The following is an 18,848-nucleotide window of genomic DNA, read 5'->3' on the forward strand; positions in this document are numbered from 1 at the left end:
ACACAGATAACAAAAACACAAAAAATGTACAAGTTTGGGTGAAAAAGTGGCTTAGCAGTACATATGACTATGAATAAAGATCCTAGTCAAGTTCAGTAAGAAAAAAATAAAGCTAACTCAATTTTAGGCTATAGTGGCAGAAGGATAGTTTCCAAAAAGAGGTGAGATTCTTGCCCTAATCAGCATGGATTTAGCCAATAGTACTACATTACATTTCACATGCCATATTTCAAAAAGTATATACAAAGAGATCCTGTCCAGAAAAGACCAACCAGGATGCAAAAATCATTAAAAAGACTGAGGATGTTTAACCTAGAGTAGGAAAATGTTAGGCAAGACATAATAATCTGTCTTCAAAGTCTGAAGAGCTGTCATACATAAAAGAGATTGAGACTTATCCGTGTGGTGCTATAGGGCAAAATTAGCATGCTTGACTGGAAGTAGGTAATGAGGGAAGATTTATGCCATTATAAGGAAGGACTCTGTAACCACTTGAGCCAATTCAAACTAAAGAAAGGACTGTTTTGGGAGACCATGAATTACCTCACTCTTGACAGGAATATTCCCAAGGAATGTCATATATTGGGGTGGGTGGGGAGGCTTAACTAGATCAATGCTTCTCAGACTTTAATTGCATATGAATCACCAGGGACTTATTAAAAATGCAAATTCTGATTCAGTAGTTCTGGGATGAGGGCTGAGAGACTGAATTTCTAACAAGCTCCAAAGTAATGCCTGTCATGCTGGTATGTGGACCACACTCTGAGAACCAAGGAACTAGATACTTTTAAGATCACTTCTCACTACTGAGAGTCTACAATTCTCATTGAAAAATGCACTTCAGGAACCTAGAAAGCAGTTATATCTTGGACTTTCCATATGAAAATGTCAGTGTTTGAGAGCATAAAGGAAGCAGGAGCATGCTTGGAAATGGAAACAGGAATACTCCAAAACTCAGTCAGTAAATGCATGTTTTAAAAGAACTGTTCTAGGGATGCCTGGGTGGCTCAGTTGGTTGAGTGTCTGCCTTCGGCTCAGGTCATGATCCTGGGATCAGCCCCGCATTGGGCTCCTTGCTCAGCAGGGAGCCTGCTTCTCCCTCTGCCACTCCCTCTGCTTGTGTTCCCTCTCTCGCTGTGTCTCTCTCTGTCAAATAAATAAAATCTTTAAAAAAAATAAAAAATAAAAAAAAAGAACTGTTCTAAAGAAAGAAAGATTGTTGATAAATACTTGTATATGACTACATTTAATTATCTACTTTCACTAGAAACAACCAATAATTTTTAATATTTGGAATTAATAGCACATATTTCTTCAATTTTAATAATTTAATTCTATATTGAAGTCAAAACTCTGTCTAGTTTATTCAACAAAAGTCCTTCGTAATTATCCATCCACCTCAAAGTCTTTCAGTGTACACACTTGGCTTTATTTTTCTCTTACCTCCTTTTCTGTAGATCAGAGCTTTCCAAATGGAATCATAGATGTCCCTCAAGATATTTGTCTTCTCAACCACTGGGAAGGCCATGCAAATAGCTTTATCCTGGGGTCCTGAGAGAAAGACCCAACTAGATTGGCATTTAGGCAATCATGATTATCACTCATTGGTCTGGCCTCAGGGCAGTGAGCTCAACCTAGCTGAGTGTCTAGCACCTTGATACCTACTTCAGCAGCTTGCTGCAAGCATGTCCCTTTTCATCATGAGAAAGGGATCTGTGGATGTGCTGAAGGAATTCATGTTCTATGTGCTTAATTAGCATAGCATGCCTACCAAAATTTGGCCATAGAAGAACAGATAATGAGAAAGAAAGCCAGGAGCTCCTGGTAGGTGTATCTTCCCCTACATTAAATACTTTTACCCATTTGTGGCAATGTAGATGCATGATAACATCTCTAAAGGACATGTATTTTCTAATTTAGAATTTCAGTATTATTTTGTAATACTTGACATATAAAATTTAGGTAAATTTTAAATATATAGCATCCCCATGAAATTCCAATGGTAAATTTGGAAAGGAAATAAACAAAAGAATTGCTATATTTAAAATCAAATGTTGAAAAATTTTTAATGGTTGTAAAAGTTGTTTCAAAATTTTTATTCTCTACTTGTGCAAGTATAATTTTTTGTTGACAGCAGCTATAAATAAATTTGAAAAGATCATTGTTAAAATGTTTTGATTAGAATGATGTATAAGCTTTCAAACACAAAAACTCAGACAAAAAGTTATATTGATGGAAGTATATTCATATTTCTAAATTTAAGGTTATCTACATTTAATTTTATATCTTTCTTTAAACGATCTATTTTATTTTCTTATCAAAATTGTATCATAGGGAAGATAATGTAATGAATCTCTCTACAGAATCCCGTACATATGGCCCCAAATTTCCTCTAGTTTACTCCAGTTTGCCATACAAATATTGCTATTTTCTGTTAGGAAACACTGCAATAGGTAGATTTGCTTCTATAATATGTTCTTTTACCAAGTATCTCCTACTTAAATCACAGACTAATTAATTACAGACTAGTGTTAATATATAGTTACTGTTACTCAAAGGAAACAAGTACATATACATAACAACTAAAATTGTTAAGCCTAAGTTATTTCCTTACTCCTCTTATGCGGCTTGAAAACATTGGGATATTGTTCTGAAGGGTTAGCAATGTTCTTTTTCTTGACCTGAATGGTTCCACAGTGTTCACTTTGTGATAAATCATGGCACACATTGTTTTGTGCCCTTTAGTGTACATATTCTATTTCATAGTAACAAAAGTTTTTAAAATTTTTGTTTTCTAATACTAAAAAGATATGGTGATTATAGATCTCTGAGTATATTCTTACTTCCTGCTTTTACTAGCCTTGGTTTTATTTCTCTCCTAGAAAACATAATAAATGATTAACTTTATCACTCGGCAGTTGGGAGAGGTCATGAAAGACATAACACTCACTGGATAATTCATAATAGCAACACAGTTTTCTTCAGTTTCTGAATTACCCTGTTTTTATGTAAATTAATCAGATGAATCTAATGCTATTCAAACCAACTTAAAGGTGATAAATGGCTCTTTTAATTCATGGTATAAAATACAACACTGATGGGCCTGGAGGTTCTAACTATGATGCACATAGCAGAATAGGGCTAGCCCTTGATATGACAAAGATGAATTCTATACCTATTTGCATCTTTAGCTTTGGCAAACATTCACTTCTTCTGCATCCCAGAAATTGTGGCAAATAAGGTCCATAAGATAAATTGAGACAATTTAAAAATAAATTACTGAGAGTATTTATATAGTTTGGATGGGAATATTCTGCTTTTGCTGTGAGAATTTAGTTTGCCCTATTAGGCATATCAATCAAATGTTTACTCCAGGTTTGTACAGTGCTCCGTTTAACACAAATGCCCCATTAATGAGACACTCATTGCCAATGCTCTGCCAAACTGATTTACTTGAACAATAATAAGAAAGGGGCAAATATATTCCTGCTCTAGCCATACCTACCTTTTTAAATATGTGCCATGAGTTTCTTTTGCCTTGCTAGCACACAGTTAGCATCTGTCTGCTATAAGAATGAAATACCCTAGAGAGCTTAAGGCCACAACTTGGGCTGAGATATGAAAGGGAAAAAAAGAAAGCTCACCCAGCCATCAACACTCACACATGTGAATTTACAGAGCAGACAGAAGAGCTATTAATCTCAGCCAATTCCACAACATCTCATGTGAGAGTTACACAGTATTATTATACACTCAACTGGATCACATGGCTTATTAACATTGACATTTGTTTTTGTGTGCTCCTGATCTCAGCTAGTCCGCCTGAGACCCCCTGAGCGCCAACCCTATTCCCCCGTGCGGTCCCATTTCTGCTCCAACAAGATGAAAGAAACTATCATGAACCAGGAGAAACTCGCCAAACTGCAAGCACAAGTGCACATTGGTGGGAAAGGAACTGCTCGCCGAAAGAAGAAGGTGGTTCATAGGACGGCTACAGCAGATGATAAAAAACTTCAGTTCTCCTTAAAGAAGTTAGGGGTAAACAATATCTCTGATATTGAAGAAGTGAATATGTTCACAAACCAAGGAACAGTGATCCACTTTAACAACCCCAAAGTTCAGGCATCACTGGCAGCGAACACTTTCACCATTACAGGCCATGCTGAGACAAAGCAGCTGACAGAAATGCTACCCAGTATCTTAAACCAACTTGGTGCAGACAGTCTGACTAGTTTAAGAAGACTGGCTGAAGCTCTGCCCAAACAATCTGTGGATGGAAAAGCACCACTTGCTACCGGAGAGGATGATGATGATGAAGTTCCAGATCTTGTGGAGAATTTTGATGAAGCTTCCAAGAATGAAGCAAACTGAATTGAGTCAACTTCTGAAGAACATAAAACTTGAAGAAGTTACTGGGAGCTGCTATTTTATATTATGACTGCTTTTTAAAATTTTGTTCATGGATCTGATAAAATCTAGATCTCTAATATTTTTAAGCCCAAGCCCCTTGGACACTGCAGCTCTTTTCAGTTTTTGCTTATACACAATTCATTCTTTGCAGCTAGTTAAGCTGAAGAAGCCTGGGAATAAAGTTTGAAACAAGGTTAATAAAGTTCTTTGCCTAGGAAAAAAAACAACAACAACAACAAAAAAACATTGACATTTGTTTTTGTTAAGAAGCTCTATTTTTAAAGAAATTATCAATCTAGTCTACATTTCTGCAAACATGAAAGCAAAGGAAGAATTAGCACTACTCAGTCTCATCCTCCACCGAGTCTTATTTGCTTCCTGTAGAGAATATCTCTCGCTTCCTTTCTCTTCAATCTCATATGCCTTCTTTCCAATCTTACCCTTTTTCTTCTTTCTCTATAATAGGCTGCGCCCCCCCGTGGTTGGAAGCTTTAAAAAAAAAAAAAGAAAAAAGGAAGGAAGGAAGGAAGGAAGGGAGGAAGGAAGGAAGGAAGGAAGGAAAAGGGAAAAAGAAGAAAGAAAAGACAAGAGAAGAAAAACCTTTCACAGACAAGACTTTTAAGCCTCCACAATTTCACTTTTGGGATGAGTCCAACATGCTCGATGCAAGTAGTCACGATCAGGAACCTAACCACAGTTCCCCCTGCAGTCAATTTCCTATTTTTTCTATTTAAAAGAGGGGAAAGACACAGATCAAATGAGAAACAGCTTGGTTCTGGCTAGTTGCAAAAAGACAGCAGTTTCTGAGGCTCAAACCGAAGGGCCACTCTGGCCACAGCCGCGTGTGGCGCTGTCCATTCTTTAGTGCTGAATACTACACACTGGGGCTTTTCCAGCCTGGTTCAACCCCTGAGGATTGAGATAGGCTCAGTCAGCCAAGGTAGACTGAATCCATTTTCGGGGTCTGTGTGGGGGTGGGTGGGAGGTGCGGGGGGCCATTTAGACTTTTGCTAATTCTCTTTCCACGAAAAAAACATTCTTCCACAGAGTGACACTGTGCATTTTATGGAAAAGTAATGGCACAGCTTCAGCTCAAAACCAAAGTGAGGAGCTCTACTGAAGAAAAAATGGAAAGTTCAGAGTTAATAAAACCCGCCCTTTCTCTCCATGAGTTAACACAACAGGGTTTGTGTCCCTAGACCCCCTTGTTGATGGTTAAAGAAAATAATTTTCTTTTAAAAATCATGTGATTAATCATTTTCAGATAAGCACAGTAAAGGGGGGTGATACTAGGCTTTGCAATATCTAGAATAGAATTTTAGATATCGTTTTACTAAGTTGAGAAAGTGAGGAGAAGAGGAACTAAACTGAGTTTTTTTTAGGTGGTTTCAATGTTAGTTAAAAATACATTTTTAAAAGTATTGCTTTAACAATGTCTTCCAGACGTGCTTATTTTCTTAGGCAATTTAGATCAGAATCTGGGCAATAGAAGCTTCCCTCCTCTCTGCTCTACCAGTCTCTGTCCAATTTCAGACTTAAGACCCCTGTTCTTCACAGCAGGTGCTGATATCCACAGGGCTATTATAAGAATTCACCCCCCTCCCCGCCCCCCAACCCATGAGATAATTAAGTAAATGTAAAGAAAACCGACAGGAGGAAGGCAAAGTGTACTTTAACTCCCAGCCTTTGGTTCTTGGTAGTAATATTCAAATAGGGGCACTTCTCTTTGAAAAGTGAAGGTGTTTCTCATGGCTACAGAATTTACAGTCAGTCAGGGAGCCGACTTAACTGATCCCAGCAAACGGTTCCTTCCTTTCCTTAATCTTTCCCTGCTTATTTTAGCCGCTTCTCCACCCCGCCGGGAATACCATCCAGATCTTAGTCCAGGTAGATCTGACGTCAAGAGATGGCTTTCGTCGATTTGACGTGTAAACACTCATTTCCATTCCGGCTTGGAAGGGCTGGGGCTCCACTCAGCCGGGAGACCAAAGAGCGCTCGCCACCGCCCAGCCTCTCCTCGCGCGCCTCCTATCTCTTAACAGAGCCACCGGGAGCGAGAAGTGGTCCAGAGTCTGAGGGTGAAAAGGGCTAGTGTTTCTGGCTTTTCTCCTTTCTTGCTTCTTTTCTTGCTTCTTTCCCCCATCTCCTTCCGACTTGTGTGCAAGCGAGTGTGTGAGCCATGGAGCGAAGAGCCTGGACTCTGCAGTGTACTGCTTTCGCTCTCTTTTGCGCTTGGTGTGCACTGAACAGTGTAAAAGCGAAGAGGCAGTTTGTAAATGAATGGGCGGCGGAGATCCCCGGGGGACCGGAGGCAGCTTCGGCCATAGCAAAGGAGCTGGGCTATGACCTTTTGGGTCAGGTAAGAGTTTGCACTTTCCAGAAACTTTCTGGGGCCCACGGGGACTGGCGGGACTGACGCGCGATCTCCCAAGTGAAGCCCCAGGTCGCACTCTCCTGAGCCCAGTGGCAAAGAGCAGAAGCTTCTGCAGCTCTCGCCCCTGGCGCGCTTGGAGAAAGAAGGCTTGCATTATTTATTGTTTGGGCTGGAAGCAGCCAGGCAGAACGAAGCCGCTGCAGCTGGGTAAAGCTTATTCTTGCTGTCGTCCGCTTTGGCATTTAAATCCATTCCCGCGTGGTTTGGGAGAAAAATCCCTCCACGCTTGTTCACCGAACTTGAGATGCACGCAGGCTCTTACCAACCAAGCGCCCCCGGGAGAGGCATTGCGCTCTGTCCCCTGGGACTCAGCTGGTCTCTGCGTCAGGAGCCGGCTGTTTCCTTTTTTTTTTTTTTTTTCAATATGGCAGCATCAGATCTAAATCCTGATGCAAGGGGTCAAATAGGCTTGGTGATGTCCGCCCGCGGCCTTTCGGGCACGCCCAGGACATTGGAAGAGCGCCAGAGGCCGGGACTCACGACCCAGAGGCTGGGGGTCCGCGGAGTGGCCTGGGGAGGGGGCTGGAGAAGAGGTGGGTGAAAGACACGGGACCAACTCCCCTCGCCTCTACTGGGAGGTTCGGGTCTTCACCGGGAACTTGCAAAGTCTGAGCTTCACAACTTTGCTGGGTCAGTCCCCCTGAAGGGTCAAGCTGCCGAAATGACTGTGGGGAAAGGTTTTCTTTCCTTCTTGTTATTCAGCCAAATGCCTAATAGCTTCCCCGAGGGTTTCAGCTTGTGATAAAAACTTGCCTGTCCAAGGGAGAGCTGGTTTAATAGATAGCTGGGGGGAGGGTAAGGGCGTTAAGGCAATACTAGAGTGACAGCTTAGGTGTGCGATTCCCGGGGGAACCCCAGGGGGTGTGATTTCTAATCTAAGCTTTCCTTTTCCTTGGCTCAGAATCAAGCCCTCGCCCCTTGCCTTGGAACTGTGCCTCAAAGCGGGGGAGGAGGGAGTTGTAAAACATTTTGGCGCGTTTTTTCTGGAGGTGGTTGTAGAGACGCCGCTGAAGTCACGGATGAGTAATCGGCGTGGGCGTTGGCGATTCCATAGATCGAATCCGCTGGGGAATACTCCTCTCCTCGCCAGAGGCTTCATTCCCCAACTTTATGAGCCAAATTGTCTTTAAAATGCCCAGCAGAAAAGTCAATACGCAGATTGACTTCTCCGTGTCCCAGGAGCCAAACAAGACTTTTTGCTTTTGCCCAGATTTTGTTCTGTGCCAGGCTCCCTGTTAGGGTCTGAGGAATAATAGGAAGAAAAGCGACTTTCAAGGAATCAAGAATCTAGAGGAGATTGGTTTAGTAACAAACAATTGGAATTGCATGTAATTGCTGTAATAGAAGTTGCACCTGGATTCTCAATATTTGTTGATTGAGGGATTGAAGAGGGACATGAATTGAGGAGTGAAAAAAAGCCCAGTGGAGGAAACATTTGCCGAAAGTTTAGGAAGAAGAGTCAAGATTGCCAGGAGAACATGGTGAGATTGTAGAAGGCACTCAAGGCATAGAAAACAGATTGTAGGAAACAAGGAAGATGCAAAGAAAGCAGCTTAGAAGAAACTGCAAGGAATTGTTGGGATCTGAGGAGAGTGTGAGCAGTAGGTGGAATTGCAATGGTAGCTACTGTGGGCAACATAGAAATCTTGTGTGTCCTAAGGAGGGAATAACTGGGTACTTAATCCTATATCCTTTGGGCAGCGAAATAGCACTGGTAACTGTGAGGAAAGAGATTGGATAAGAGAGCAAAAATATCCCTTTTTTCTTTTCTCACCTGTTAGCCCCAGACATATTTCCAAACCTGGACCATTCATTATGGGAATTGCTTTCAAAATCACAAATCCCAAACCAAAAAATAATAAATCAGTATTCTTGGTAGGATCTTCAAAGAAAGGAAGGAATGGTCACAAGAAACTTTAAGAAATAGTTGGGGGGAAATCTGTATTTACATAGGATTTGCATGTGCTATATTTTCTCTAGCCATTTCCAGCTAAAATGGCATTACTAACAAACATTTTTAAAATAATAATTGTTTGTAAAAGATTGATAGTGCTTTCTTGATTCTGTTTATTTTTCCCTTTGTTGGCAGTAATTTAGCATCACTACCCTGAGCTCCTGAAGGCCTCAGGATAAAGATAGAATTAGAGAGGTGACCAGAAGCAAAACCAGTTGATAGCAGAGGAAGAGCTAAACATTGATGATCTTTTCTTAGGGCTACTTTTCCCCTATCCCCAGCTCCATGTATGGAGAACCTTGAATTAGTGGAAAGTCAAATGTTCTCTACTAGTAGCTTATAACAATTATCACTATAGCTTCAATGGCTATATTTTATAACAATGACAAATCATTTTAGCTGAATGTAACCCTGATCATATAGAGTACCCAAAGGGTTTGCTAGCTTTCCACAAATTATTCTTCTCTGACAGGATAAAGTGGGTATTTTTTTTTTTAAAGAAATGTCTACCTACACAATATTGTCACACAGAAACAAATTTAGTTCCCCTGAAATCTGTGAAAAAGAGATATCACTAGCCCCCAAGTATACAGTGAGCCCAAGTGATAATATTGTAAGCTCAGCTTACTTAACACAGTGACAAGAGAGCAAAGGCTTCTATCAGTGTCTTCCTCATAAAGAATGGGCTTAATAAAAATTGCCTGTCTCTAAGTTGCATGGGTTTCAATCTAACCCATATGTACTTATTTTGGATAAAGTGGATTTTTATTTTAATATTTTTTCCTTTATAGATTGGATCACTTGAAAATCACTACTTATTCAAACATAAAAACCATCCCCGAAGGTCTCGAAGGAGTGCCCTTCATATTACTAAGAGATTATCTGATGATGACCGTGTAAGTGTTGTGCATTTGTCTTCAAACAAATAACCTGACTTATCTGCTTTATGATTTCCAACAAGAGCAAAAAACACTTTGCAAATGTGATTATCTTTTATTGTGGTCACAATTCTCTGTCTGTAGTGTTTCTTGTTATTTCTATAGGGTTTTAATTCTATAGGAATATAACCACAAGGCACATAATAACTGGATTGGACTGGATAGACTAAGTTAAATAAATTTTATATATTATATAAAAATATATGTTTAAAATATTAGCTCACAAATCCAGCCAAAGAACATGAAAATGAATATTGAAAATTAAATTGCAGCTCTAATAAAAATATTTGCCAGTACAATCAATTAACAACCTTTTATTATATGCCTATTATTTATGAGCACTTTAATGTGAGGATGCCAAAGAAATTTAACATATGAACATTGATTTTAATAAATTTCAGCATAACTGAAAACACATTTTACCATTTCTGTTTGGTTTGGTTATATGGGGAACTAGTGCTAATGAGTGAGTTTTAATTCCATGTCTTTATGAGCCAAATGTTTCCATAAGTATTGTATTGTTTTACTGAAAGCATTAGATCTCTTTTTATCCTGGTTGTATACATATTCAATGATTAGGCAAGAGCAGGAAATGTCTAGAATGAATATAGGTAAATAGTGTGAGGACAATTTGAATGTATATCTAGTGTACCTATTGATTTTTGAAGTCTGTTTTCAAGATCAGCAAACGTATCAATAGAAATGGTGACTATATTGGGAGTATTGAAATTTGCATACACAATGTTGCCTTTTCTCAAGAATGTGCCATACTGGTAGAAATTTATCCTGGCTGGCCTGTTTTCTGTTATCATGATTTCTGTTGCCTAGGACACTCCAGAGAATTATGGAAGCTTTGTGAGAGATAGGATACACCCTTTCAACTCGCTAGAAAGAAAATATAAGTGACAGAAAGGTGATAAAACTATTGAAAGTACATGGAATTTATAAACCCTGTGAAATAATTTCCTATTTATTTTGTTCTTAAACTGATAGAATTTTAAAATGAAGAATAAAAAGGCAAATTATCTGGGTAGGGAATGCCTGGGCCTGGGTTATCAGCCACCACACCTAGGCAAAGAACGCTATATCAGGACCATGGCCAGCGAACCACAGCTCCTAGGCACCCATAGCTAGCTTTTACTCAGGTTAATGGCTAGATGTGTGAGACCAAATCAGAGGCTCAAGATTACTTGAAAAGTTTCTTGTCCGGTGAAATCTTCCTTTTGCCATCCCAAAGCAGATGACTCATTGTATGGGCTGTGAAAAGTAGGACAACTTCCAAGACTCTGGCTAAGCTTAGTCCTTGAGCAAAGCAAGGAAGAGATTTCCTTGTCTGCCTAAATGCATGCCTGACACTAATGCACAAGGAAGTCAAACTGACCTCCCTTCTCATCTTCACAGAAGAAAATTGGACAGAGTGGAGAAATACCTGTTATTATTACTACAAGTATCTCACTAAAGTGAACTAATGACCCAGTTCTTTTCTTTAGATATTTCTTTAATAGTTGATTTTGGAGCAAAAATCTCAAGTGATAATGAAGAAAGGCTAAGAATTTAATCTCCAACATAACTTCATTAAAAAAAAGAATCCATATAATCTTATGAAAAGTTATCCCCAGATAACTATTTTAGAAAAAATCCTAGAACTCATAGAAGCTAGCAGTGGAAAGTTGGACTAGATGATCTTTAATGCTCTTCCCAAATCAAAAGGATTATTTACATTTAAGTACATGATACCTATTACATACATAAAAGAAAGATACCACTAATTTCCTCTATTCCATTTGGTCTGGTCTTATAGAGCTTAATATGGGATTTGGAGTTAATGACATTAATCATAACACTGTTTCCAACAATGGAATGTTTATCTGATCAGATGGCAGAGTGCCTCTTCTTATATTCCCTTTTTAAAAAATTGCTTTTGATTTTCATTTTATTGCTCTTTTTTTTTTTTTTGATGGGGATAATATTCTTTCAAAATAGCATTCTGAAATGCAGCAATAGGCTATCTTTACAAGTCTGTTAATGAAATCTCCAACTGTAAGTGACTCTCTCTATCAAAGCTTAGTACTTGTTCCCTAGCAGCCAGCTTCCAAAGACCAACTCAGATGACAGGCTGTATATTACAAGCATTGAGGTATTTTAAGCCAAAACAATTAAGCTTGAACATACAGGCTCTTTAAAAATAAATTATAGCAACTAATGTCTAGCTTTCAAGTCCCTCCCAATATTTATAATAGGTTTGCCATAGATTTTCTAATTGAAAATTCAGGACAGTCTTAGTGGATGGTTTTATCCTTCAGCAACAAATTATTTTTTAGTTTTTATTTTTGGATCTGACTCATGAGTATTCTCATATTAACAACATCCCACCAGACACTGGACTGTCATCATGTGTACAACAGAGAGAATATGTTTTGGGTAAGAAACAGTCATGTTGCTCAGTGAAATAAGAGCATGGTATTATTTCATAATGAATATAACCACAAGGCAGTCCCTCACCCTCTCAGGGTCTCAAGTATAATAGGATTATGCCATAAATGTGGGAAAGGTAATTTTTGTATTGTCAGATCTCTTTGCATAATACATGAGACTAAATTAATGGTAAGTGTGCATGGTCAGTAATACTCATTCATCACCCTGGATCTGTTTCTCATATTAAATACTCTTAAGCAGGAGCTTGAAGCACAGGGGAGCCAGAGTTTCAGATTTGCAAAGACACAGCACCTTTCTTGTCTGGCATAACATTTGCAATTTCTACCTTTTGCGTGTAAAGAAAGAGAAATTAAGCTGTAAGAGCACCATAACAGCAGTCTCTGGAATCTCTCAGCTTGTTGACTCATTACATGAAAATGGACAAATTTTCAGCTACAAAACCCTAAGACCGCAATAAAAAATCAGTATTATGGTCCATTTGCTGATGGAAGCAGGCTGAACTTTTACCTCCACTGGAATCATAGTGTAAATAATTTGAGGGAATCATCACTTCACTGATTCCTTCCCTTCCCCCTAAAGGTACAGTTTACTGTAATAGAGGAAATGTTCATCTCCCCAGTGGCAATGCCTTCTTCTCACTGAGCTGCCAGTTTGATCTGCAGTCAAACGAAAACATTTTTGAACTGCCTCAACTCTGATGGGGAGGGTACTGGAGCTAGTTAGAGGGAAGATGGTTACACAGAGGTGACTATCTGACTGCTGATTTTCTTGCTATAAAACTCCTTGTAGGTAATATGGGCTGAACAACAGTATGAAAAAGAGAGAAGTAAACGTTCAGTTTTAAGAGACTCAGCACTAAATCTCTTCAATGATCCAATGTGGAATCAGCAGTGGTACTTGGTAAGTATTTACAGAAGGACTGTATAGGACCTGGGCTATTTACTTTGTTACATCTGCAAAATAGATTTTTTTTTTTTTTTTTTTTTTTTTTAATGATAGACAATTCAGTAGAGGGCTATGTTACCTGGAGATTAGGGCTGATGGGATCTTCCATGATCTGGATCTCCTGTTTTACTAGGTGAAAGTGTCTGAAACACAGATGTTTAGCCTCTATGAGAAGAAGGATTGTTACTTTCTTCTCTTAAGCTTATCTGGAGCAAATGCAGAAGAATCATGTCTTGCAAGTTAAGAGTTCCAAAACAGTAATCATGGCAAAAATCACATTTGGTCAGTTACTCTTGAGAACCTTTAAATCATCCAAAGGGTACAGTGAACATGATTCAGTATATACAGCCCTGAGTGGCAATTCTTACATGCTAAAAGTGAGAATTTCTGAGCCAAGCTAAAGGAAGGAACACAAGGAGAGACAAAAGACATCTACAAGCAGATGTCTAGACTTGCAAACTGTTTTACTTTTAAGATACCAAATCCTCATTGGTATGTGTGTGTTGAGTAGAGAAAGTTTTTTAAAAGATTATTTATTTATTTATTTGAGAGAGAGAGAGCACAAGAGGGGAGGAGGGTCAGAGGGAGAGGGAGAAGCCGACTCCCTGCTGAGCAGGGAGCCTGAGATGGGGCTCGGTCCCAGGACCCTGAGATCATGACTTGAACTTGAGCTGAAGGCAGATGCTTAACCAACTGAGCCACCCAGGGCCCCCTGAGTAGAGAAATTTTAAGTGCCCCTTCTTGCCTGCAGAGTGTTCTCCCTTCCATTTTAATATTAAGCCTCTATGGCAGTAATACATGTTGATAGAAGTGTTTTTTTTTTGTTGAGAATACTATAGAAGATAAGTTTTCATGACAAGCATAAGTTAAGGCTTAGACATCTTTGTTGCATAAAGGACGGGAAAAGGGATCGATTCCTCTTGACATTCTCTTAACCTAGGCAATACTTGTTCATTGCAGTAGAAGAGACTCATTAACATTTGTGTATTGACTGTATGTCAAATACCATTCTAAGTGTTTGAGATGAATAAACTCATTTAGTTTTCACATCATATTGTAGATACAATGATTATACCCATTTAGCAGATGAAGAGACAGAGACATGGGCAAGTTTAGTAACTTGCCAAAGTCATCTGGTTACCAGTGGTAGGGCCATAATTCATGGTTCCAGAGGTCATACTCTTAACCACCACACTGTGTGATTGTTCTTGCAACTGACACAGAAATCTTCTCTGGCTTTGGCCAAAAATCTATGTGTAGTTCCAGCCTCCTGTGATTTAGCTTCATGTTGGCCTTGTAAGTTTTTTAAGAGTTTTCCCCTACTGGGGCGCCTTGATGGCTCAGTTGGTTGAGTGTCCAACTTTTGGTTTCAGCTCAGGTCAAGATCTTACAGGTTGTGGGATCAGCTCTATGTAGGGCTCTGTGCCCAGCGGAGAGTCTGCTTGGAGATTCTCTCCCTCTGCACCTCCCCTCACTTGCATGGGCTCACTCTCTCTAAAGTGAATGAAGACATCCTAAAAAAAAAAAAGTTTCCCCTACTTCTTTCCAAGGAGAATCAGCCAGGGGAAATTGATTCATTGACACTTTTGGCTGTTATTATTTATAAATTTCTTACTGTCCCTTTCACCAGAAACCTGGTACTTTTCTAAAGCATCTCCCTCAAATGCTTGGAAATGTGCTCATCTCTCTATTCCCTTGCTGTCCAGCTCTTCTCACTTGTGGTCCCATACACTCTAACTATCAGAAAATCTATCTGAAAAGCAAAACTCCAAATCTCCTCTCATAGATACTTCCTCTCTAAATCACTGATACTTGAAAAAAAAAATACATCACTCATACCTGGAAATAGGCAATTAAATTGCAAGTCTTGGTGAGATGGCCGCCTCCTAGACATTCCAGGTTCTGCTTTTTGAAAAGTTATTAAAACATCCATGAATGACTATGAACCAGACAATATAAAGTAGGTTCAGTGTGGCAAGGGCAGCTCAGGATTTGGGAGAGATGGGAACATGGGACACCAAATAAAACTCTGGTAGATAAAAAGTTTGAGTGTGTCATTATAAATGAATGAAACTTGGGGATAAACTTCTTCTTAGAAGCTATGAAGCTCAGTGAGAAGGGGCACAGAGCGATTCATCGTTTCAGGGGATTTTCCACTGGAACAACTGGGAAAAGAACAGTACTCTGATGATTCACTTGGCTCTACCATCAACTTTGTTTTTTATTTCACCTTCTTCTAAAAAGTAGAGTGACCCTTTTGGGGGGGGGGGGAGATGGGTCTCCAGACTTGAGATTCACTTCTCATTTTGCAGCAAGTAAATCATGATTTTACCAATTCTTTGTTTTTCTTTACCAGCAAGATACTAGGATGACTGCAGCCCTGCCCAAGCTGGATCTCCATGTGATACCTGTTTGGCAAAAAGGCATCACAGGCAAAGGAGTTGTTATCACAGTACTGGACGATGGCTTGGAGTGGAATCACACAGACATCTATGAAAATTATGTGAGTCGGGGCCCTCCCATGACTACAACTTAGGGAGATGTCTACAAAGACACATTGTTAAGGCTTTCCTTTTCTCAAGTGGAAGACTGCTCTGATGTTGGCCCCGGGAATCATGGGCCATGGTTTTGCTCTTTCTCTTACCCTCCTGCCAGCACATAAGAACTTTTTTTGTATCAGTGGGCACTGAAAGAATTCAGTGGAGCCAAGGATTTTACAAAAGCATGTGTGTTGAGGAAGGGGGGAGGCACCTATACCAGCTAAGTTATTAAAAGCCATTCAGACTCTACATCACTCAGTACATTCTTCCTCACATCCTTTATAGGTGAATATCTCTGACATTGTGAAATTATGTGAATGAGAGTCCTTCCATGCAAATTCAAAATGTACACACATAGTGTAAAAATGGCAAGCTGAGAAAAGAAATGTTTATTATGAATGGAAAATAAGTAAATGAAAACTACTTAATTGTCTGTTAAGTACTACATGATATCTTAGGCCTTAAGATCAGTGTTTCATCTTTAAGATCATCCCTTGTTTTGTCATCCTTTCCATTCCTTCAAAATTCTCCAGCTAGAGAGCAAAAGATAGGGGAAGAAAAAGGAGAGATAGAAAGATTAGTAGAAAGTAGGAGTTATTGAAAGATACAGAAAATGTAGAGAAGAGACCATACTGGTACCAAAACTCCTACATCGGAGATGCGTAAGTGTAACAATCTGTTTGGAAAAGGAGGTGGGACCTAGGAGCTTGTGTTCAATTTCAAGCACATTCTCTTTAATTAAATTACATGTTTATTTCGTGTAACTGGGAAGGCTGAAGGAGATCACTGTGGACCTGAGCCCCACCCCACAGTCACCTATTTGCACCCATAATCATAAGAGAGATGAGTGTCCAAGTGTAGCTAACTAGCTCTAGAGCTTAGGTAAGTCATTCAACCTCTCTGGGTCTCAGTTTTCTCATTTAAAAAATGAGGTGGTCGAACTAAGTAAACTCTGATTCCTTCTGGTTCCAGTATCCTATGAGCTTCAGAGAGTTACACAGGTTTGGTAACATTTACTGAGAATTGGATGCTTGCTCACTTTCCTACGTACATCATTTATGCCTGGGTTATGGGTATAATAAATGATCAGCCACTGGGCCAGAAACTCTGAAATGCAGACTTCTGAGCTATCAGCCAGGACGGAGGGGGTAGGGGCAGAAGGCTTGGGAAGTGCTACTTTTTTTTTTTTTTTTTTAATGATGCTACAGGGTTATTTCTATTGTCTCTTTAGGATCCAGAGGCTAGTTATGATTTTAACGATAATGACCATGATCCATTTCCCCGCTATGATCCCACAAATGAGAACAAGTGAGTAAATGTGGATGGGGGGGGGGAATATGTACTTTAAAATGCTTTTATCTTATTTGAGAAAATTACACTATAAATATGATCCACATTTCAGCTCTCAGAAAAGTTTTCATGCACACCATCCACACCACAATATTTTGTTGCTTTTAAAGCAGAAACCAATGCTTCTATTTTTGTATTTCTTTTGGCTTATGGGGTCATATTTTAATTAAGCTTTCTTTCTATGTTATGAAATGCTCCCTTCAAATGGTACTGAATGGTTATAGCTTTAGAAAGAATGTTTGGGTCATAAAGAGTAAAATCCTCCAGACCATCTTCTCCAACCCCAATTCGTCTATGAATCCTTTCCTATTAGCAACATATTTGATGTTAGTTGTGGAAATAAAAAGAGAGGACAAAGATAACAAATCCCCATGACTTCTTTTGGTGGCCACAACCTTGCTCACCAGTTCCCTCAGCAAAGTATGGCCAGATACCAGGCAACAGAGATGTACTCTGAGGCCTGGCCCTCAAATCCATCACATTTTTCTGGGGGCATTGGACAAGTCTGTAGTCTCTCCCAGAGTTTCTGCTGGGTATTGTAAAGCTAAAGGGAAGAGAAAAAGAGTATCTTCTGACTCCTAAAATAATTCTCCCTAGCAACCACAATGTGATGAGGGAGGCCAAGAGCCAGAACTGACAAAGCAAGAGGCCAAATAAAGAGCCAGAGCCAAGAGACTTCTTAACCTTTTTTCCTAGCTGCAAAGAAACTTCACTCTCTAGCCACATGGCCTCAAGTGTCCATACCCATGTCAGAAGTCTTCTTTTGCAACATCTCTCATAACTTCAAGAAGACTTCCATACTTTCTTCTTCATTTGCTCCACCCAGAAGAGATTTGTGCCAAAATAGATCAAAGCCAAGGCAAAATTAGGGTTTGTTGCTATGATTGGAATGGAAAGATTCAACATAAAGGGGTTAATTTTCTCTCTGTGTGGCTTTTTCTCTCTTGGACTATTACCCAACTTGGGTCAATTGAATTCTCCCTCTCTTGCTCTCTTTCTCCCTCTTTCCCTCTTCCTTTCTCTCTTATTCTCACTCAGAATTCCCATGTGGCTGGTACAGTAATGTTGACCTAAAGTTGTTTCTTTGGACAGGTCCCCTCTCCAGAAGGCCAACAAACACCAGGAAGAGAGCTGAGGCTCATGCACTTAGCCTCAACCTCTGGGTGTATATTTCCTCCTTGGGGAGAAGGGGAGGCTTGGGGATGCTTCCAAGATACTGCTTCTTTCAGTACCATTTACTTCTAGGGTTTATTTCTTAAAGGGGTTAACTACAAACAATGCCTAGAAGTTAGAATTTTCCAGTAACAGTACAACGAGAACCACCAGGGGGTGCCCTTGGAGGAAAGTTAGATATCTCAGGAACTTAGGATAGGAGCCCCAGACAAATTTTCAGCGTATTTCTAAGTCAAGGCAGTGCAGGGCCAGGAGGAATGCGTGCTCTTTTGGACCATGACCTTGTAATGTTAGCCTGGCTGGTAGTCATGGTTTTGCCAATTATCAGTAGAGAAGGTGACCTTGAGGAAATCACTCACCTCTCTCTGCCTCTATTTTTCATTTTGTCTCTTAAAATGGGTGATAATGCACTTGCTCTCTACCCTCCTAAACGGAACTTCCTAAGGAAATGGGCAATAAGTTCTTGGACAAAAGGGGCACTTTATTCTAAGAAGTTAGAATAAAGTAAAAATGACAACTCTCATTCCACCTCCTTGATCAAGACCAAAAGAGAAATCTGCTCTCAGCCATATGGGTGCAGCTGAGGAGACTGTTAGCTGGAGGTGCTAGCCTTCTTCCTAGGCAGTGTCCTCTAGGTCTGGCCCCAGGATCCAATGTGGATGATAAAT

The 18,848-nt window shown here is 39.7% G+C and overlaps 1 protein-coding gene and 1 pseudogene across 1 annotated transcript in view; both read left to right on the forward strand.

Annotated features, from left to right (window-relative positions):
- Window positions 1–3,867: 3,867 nt before the first annotated feature.
- LOC118530779 (transcription factor BTF3 pseudogene) lies at window positions 3,868–4,615 on the forward strand (annotated as a pseudogene).
- A 1,724-nt stretch (window positions 4,616–6,339) lies between these two features.
- The window catches only part of PCSK1 (proprotein convertase subtilisin/kexin type 1), a 41,542-nt gene continuing 29,033 nt past the window's right edge, over window positions 6,340–18,848 (forward strand). Inside the window, exons 1-5 of the mRNA XM_036084455.2 lie at window positions 6,340–6,769; window positions 9,590–9,694; window positions 12,962–13,072; window positions 15,474–15,620; window positions 16,889–16,965. Of these exons, the coding sequence (XP_035940348.2) occupies window positions 6,590–6,769; window positions 9,590–9,694; window positions 12,962–13,072; window positions 15,474–15,620; window positions 16,889–16,965 (620 nt within the window). The 5' untranslated portion in view covers window positions 6,340–6,589. The remainder of the gene's footprint in view (window positions 6,770–9,589; window positions 9,695–12,961; window positions 13,073–15,473; window positions 15,621–16,888; window positions 16,966–18,848) is intronic.

Source organism: Halichoerus grypus, chromosome 2 (genome assembly GCF_964656455.1).
Source record: "Halichoerus grypus chromosome 2, mHalGry1.hap1.1, whole genome shotgun sequence".
NCBI lineage: Eukaryota > Metazoa > Chordata > Mammalia > Carnivora > Phocidae > Halichoerus > Halichoerus grypus.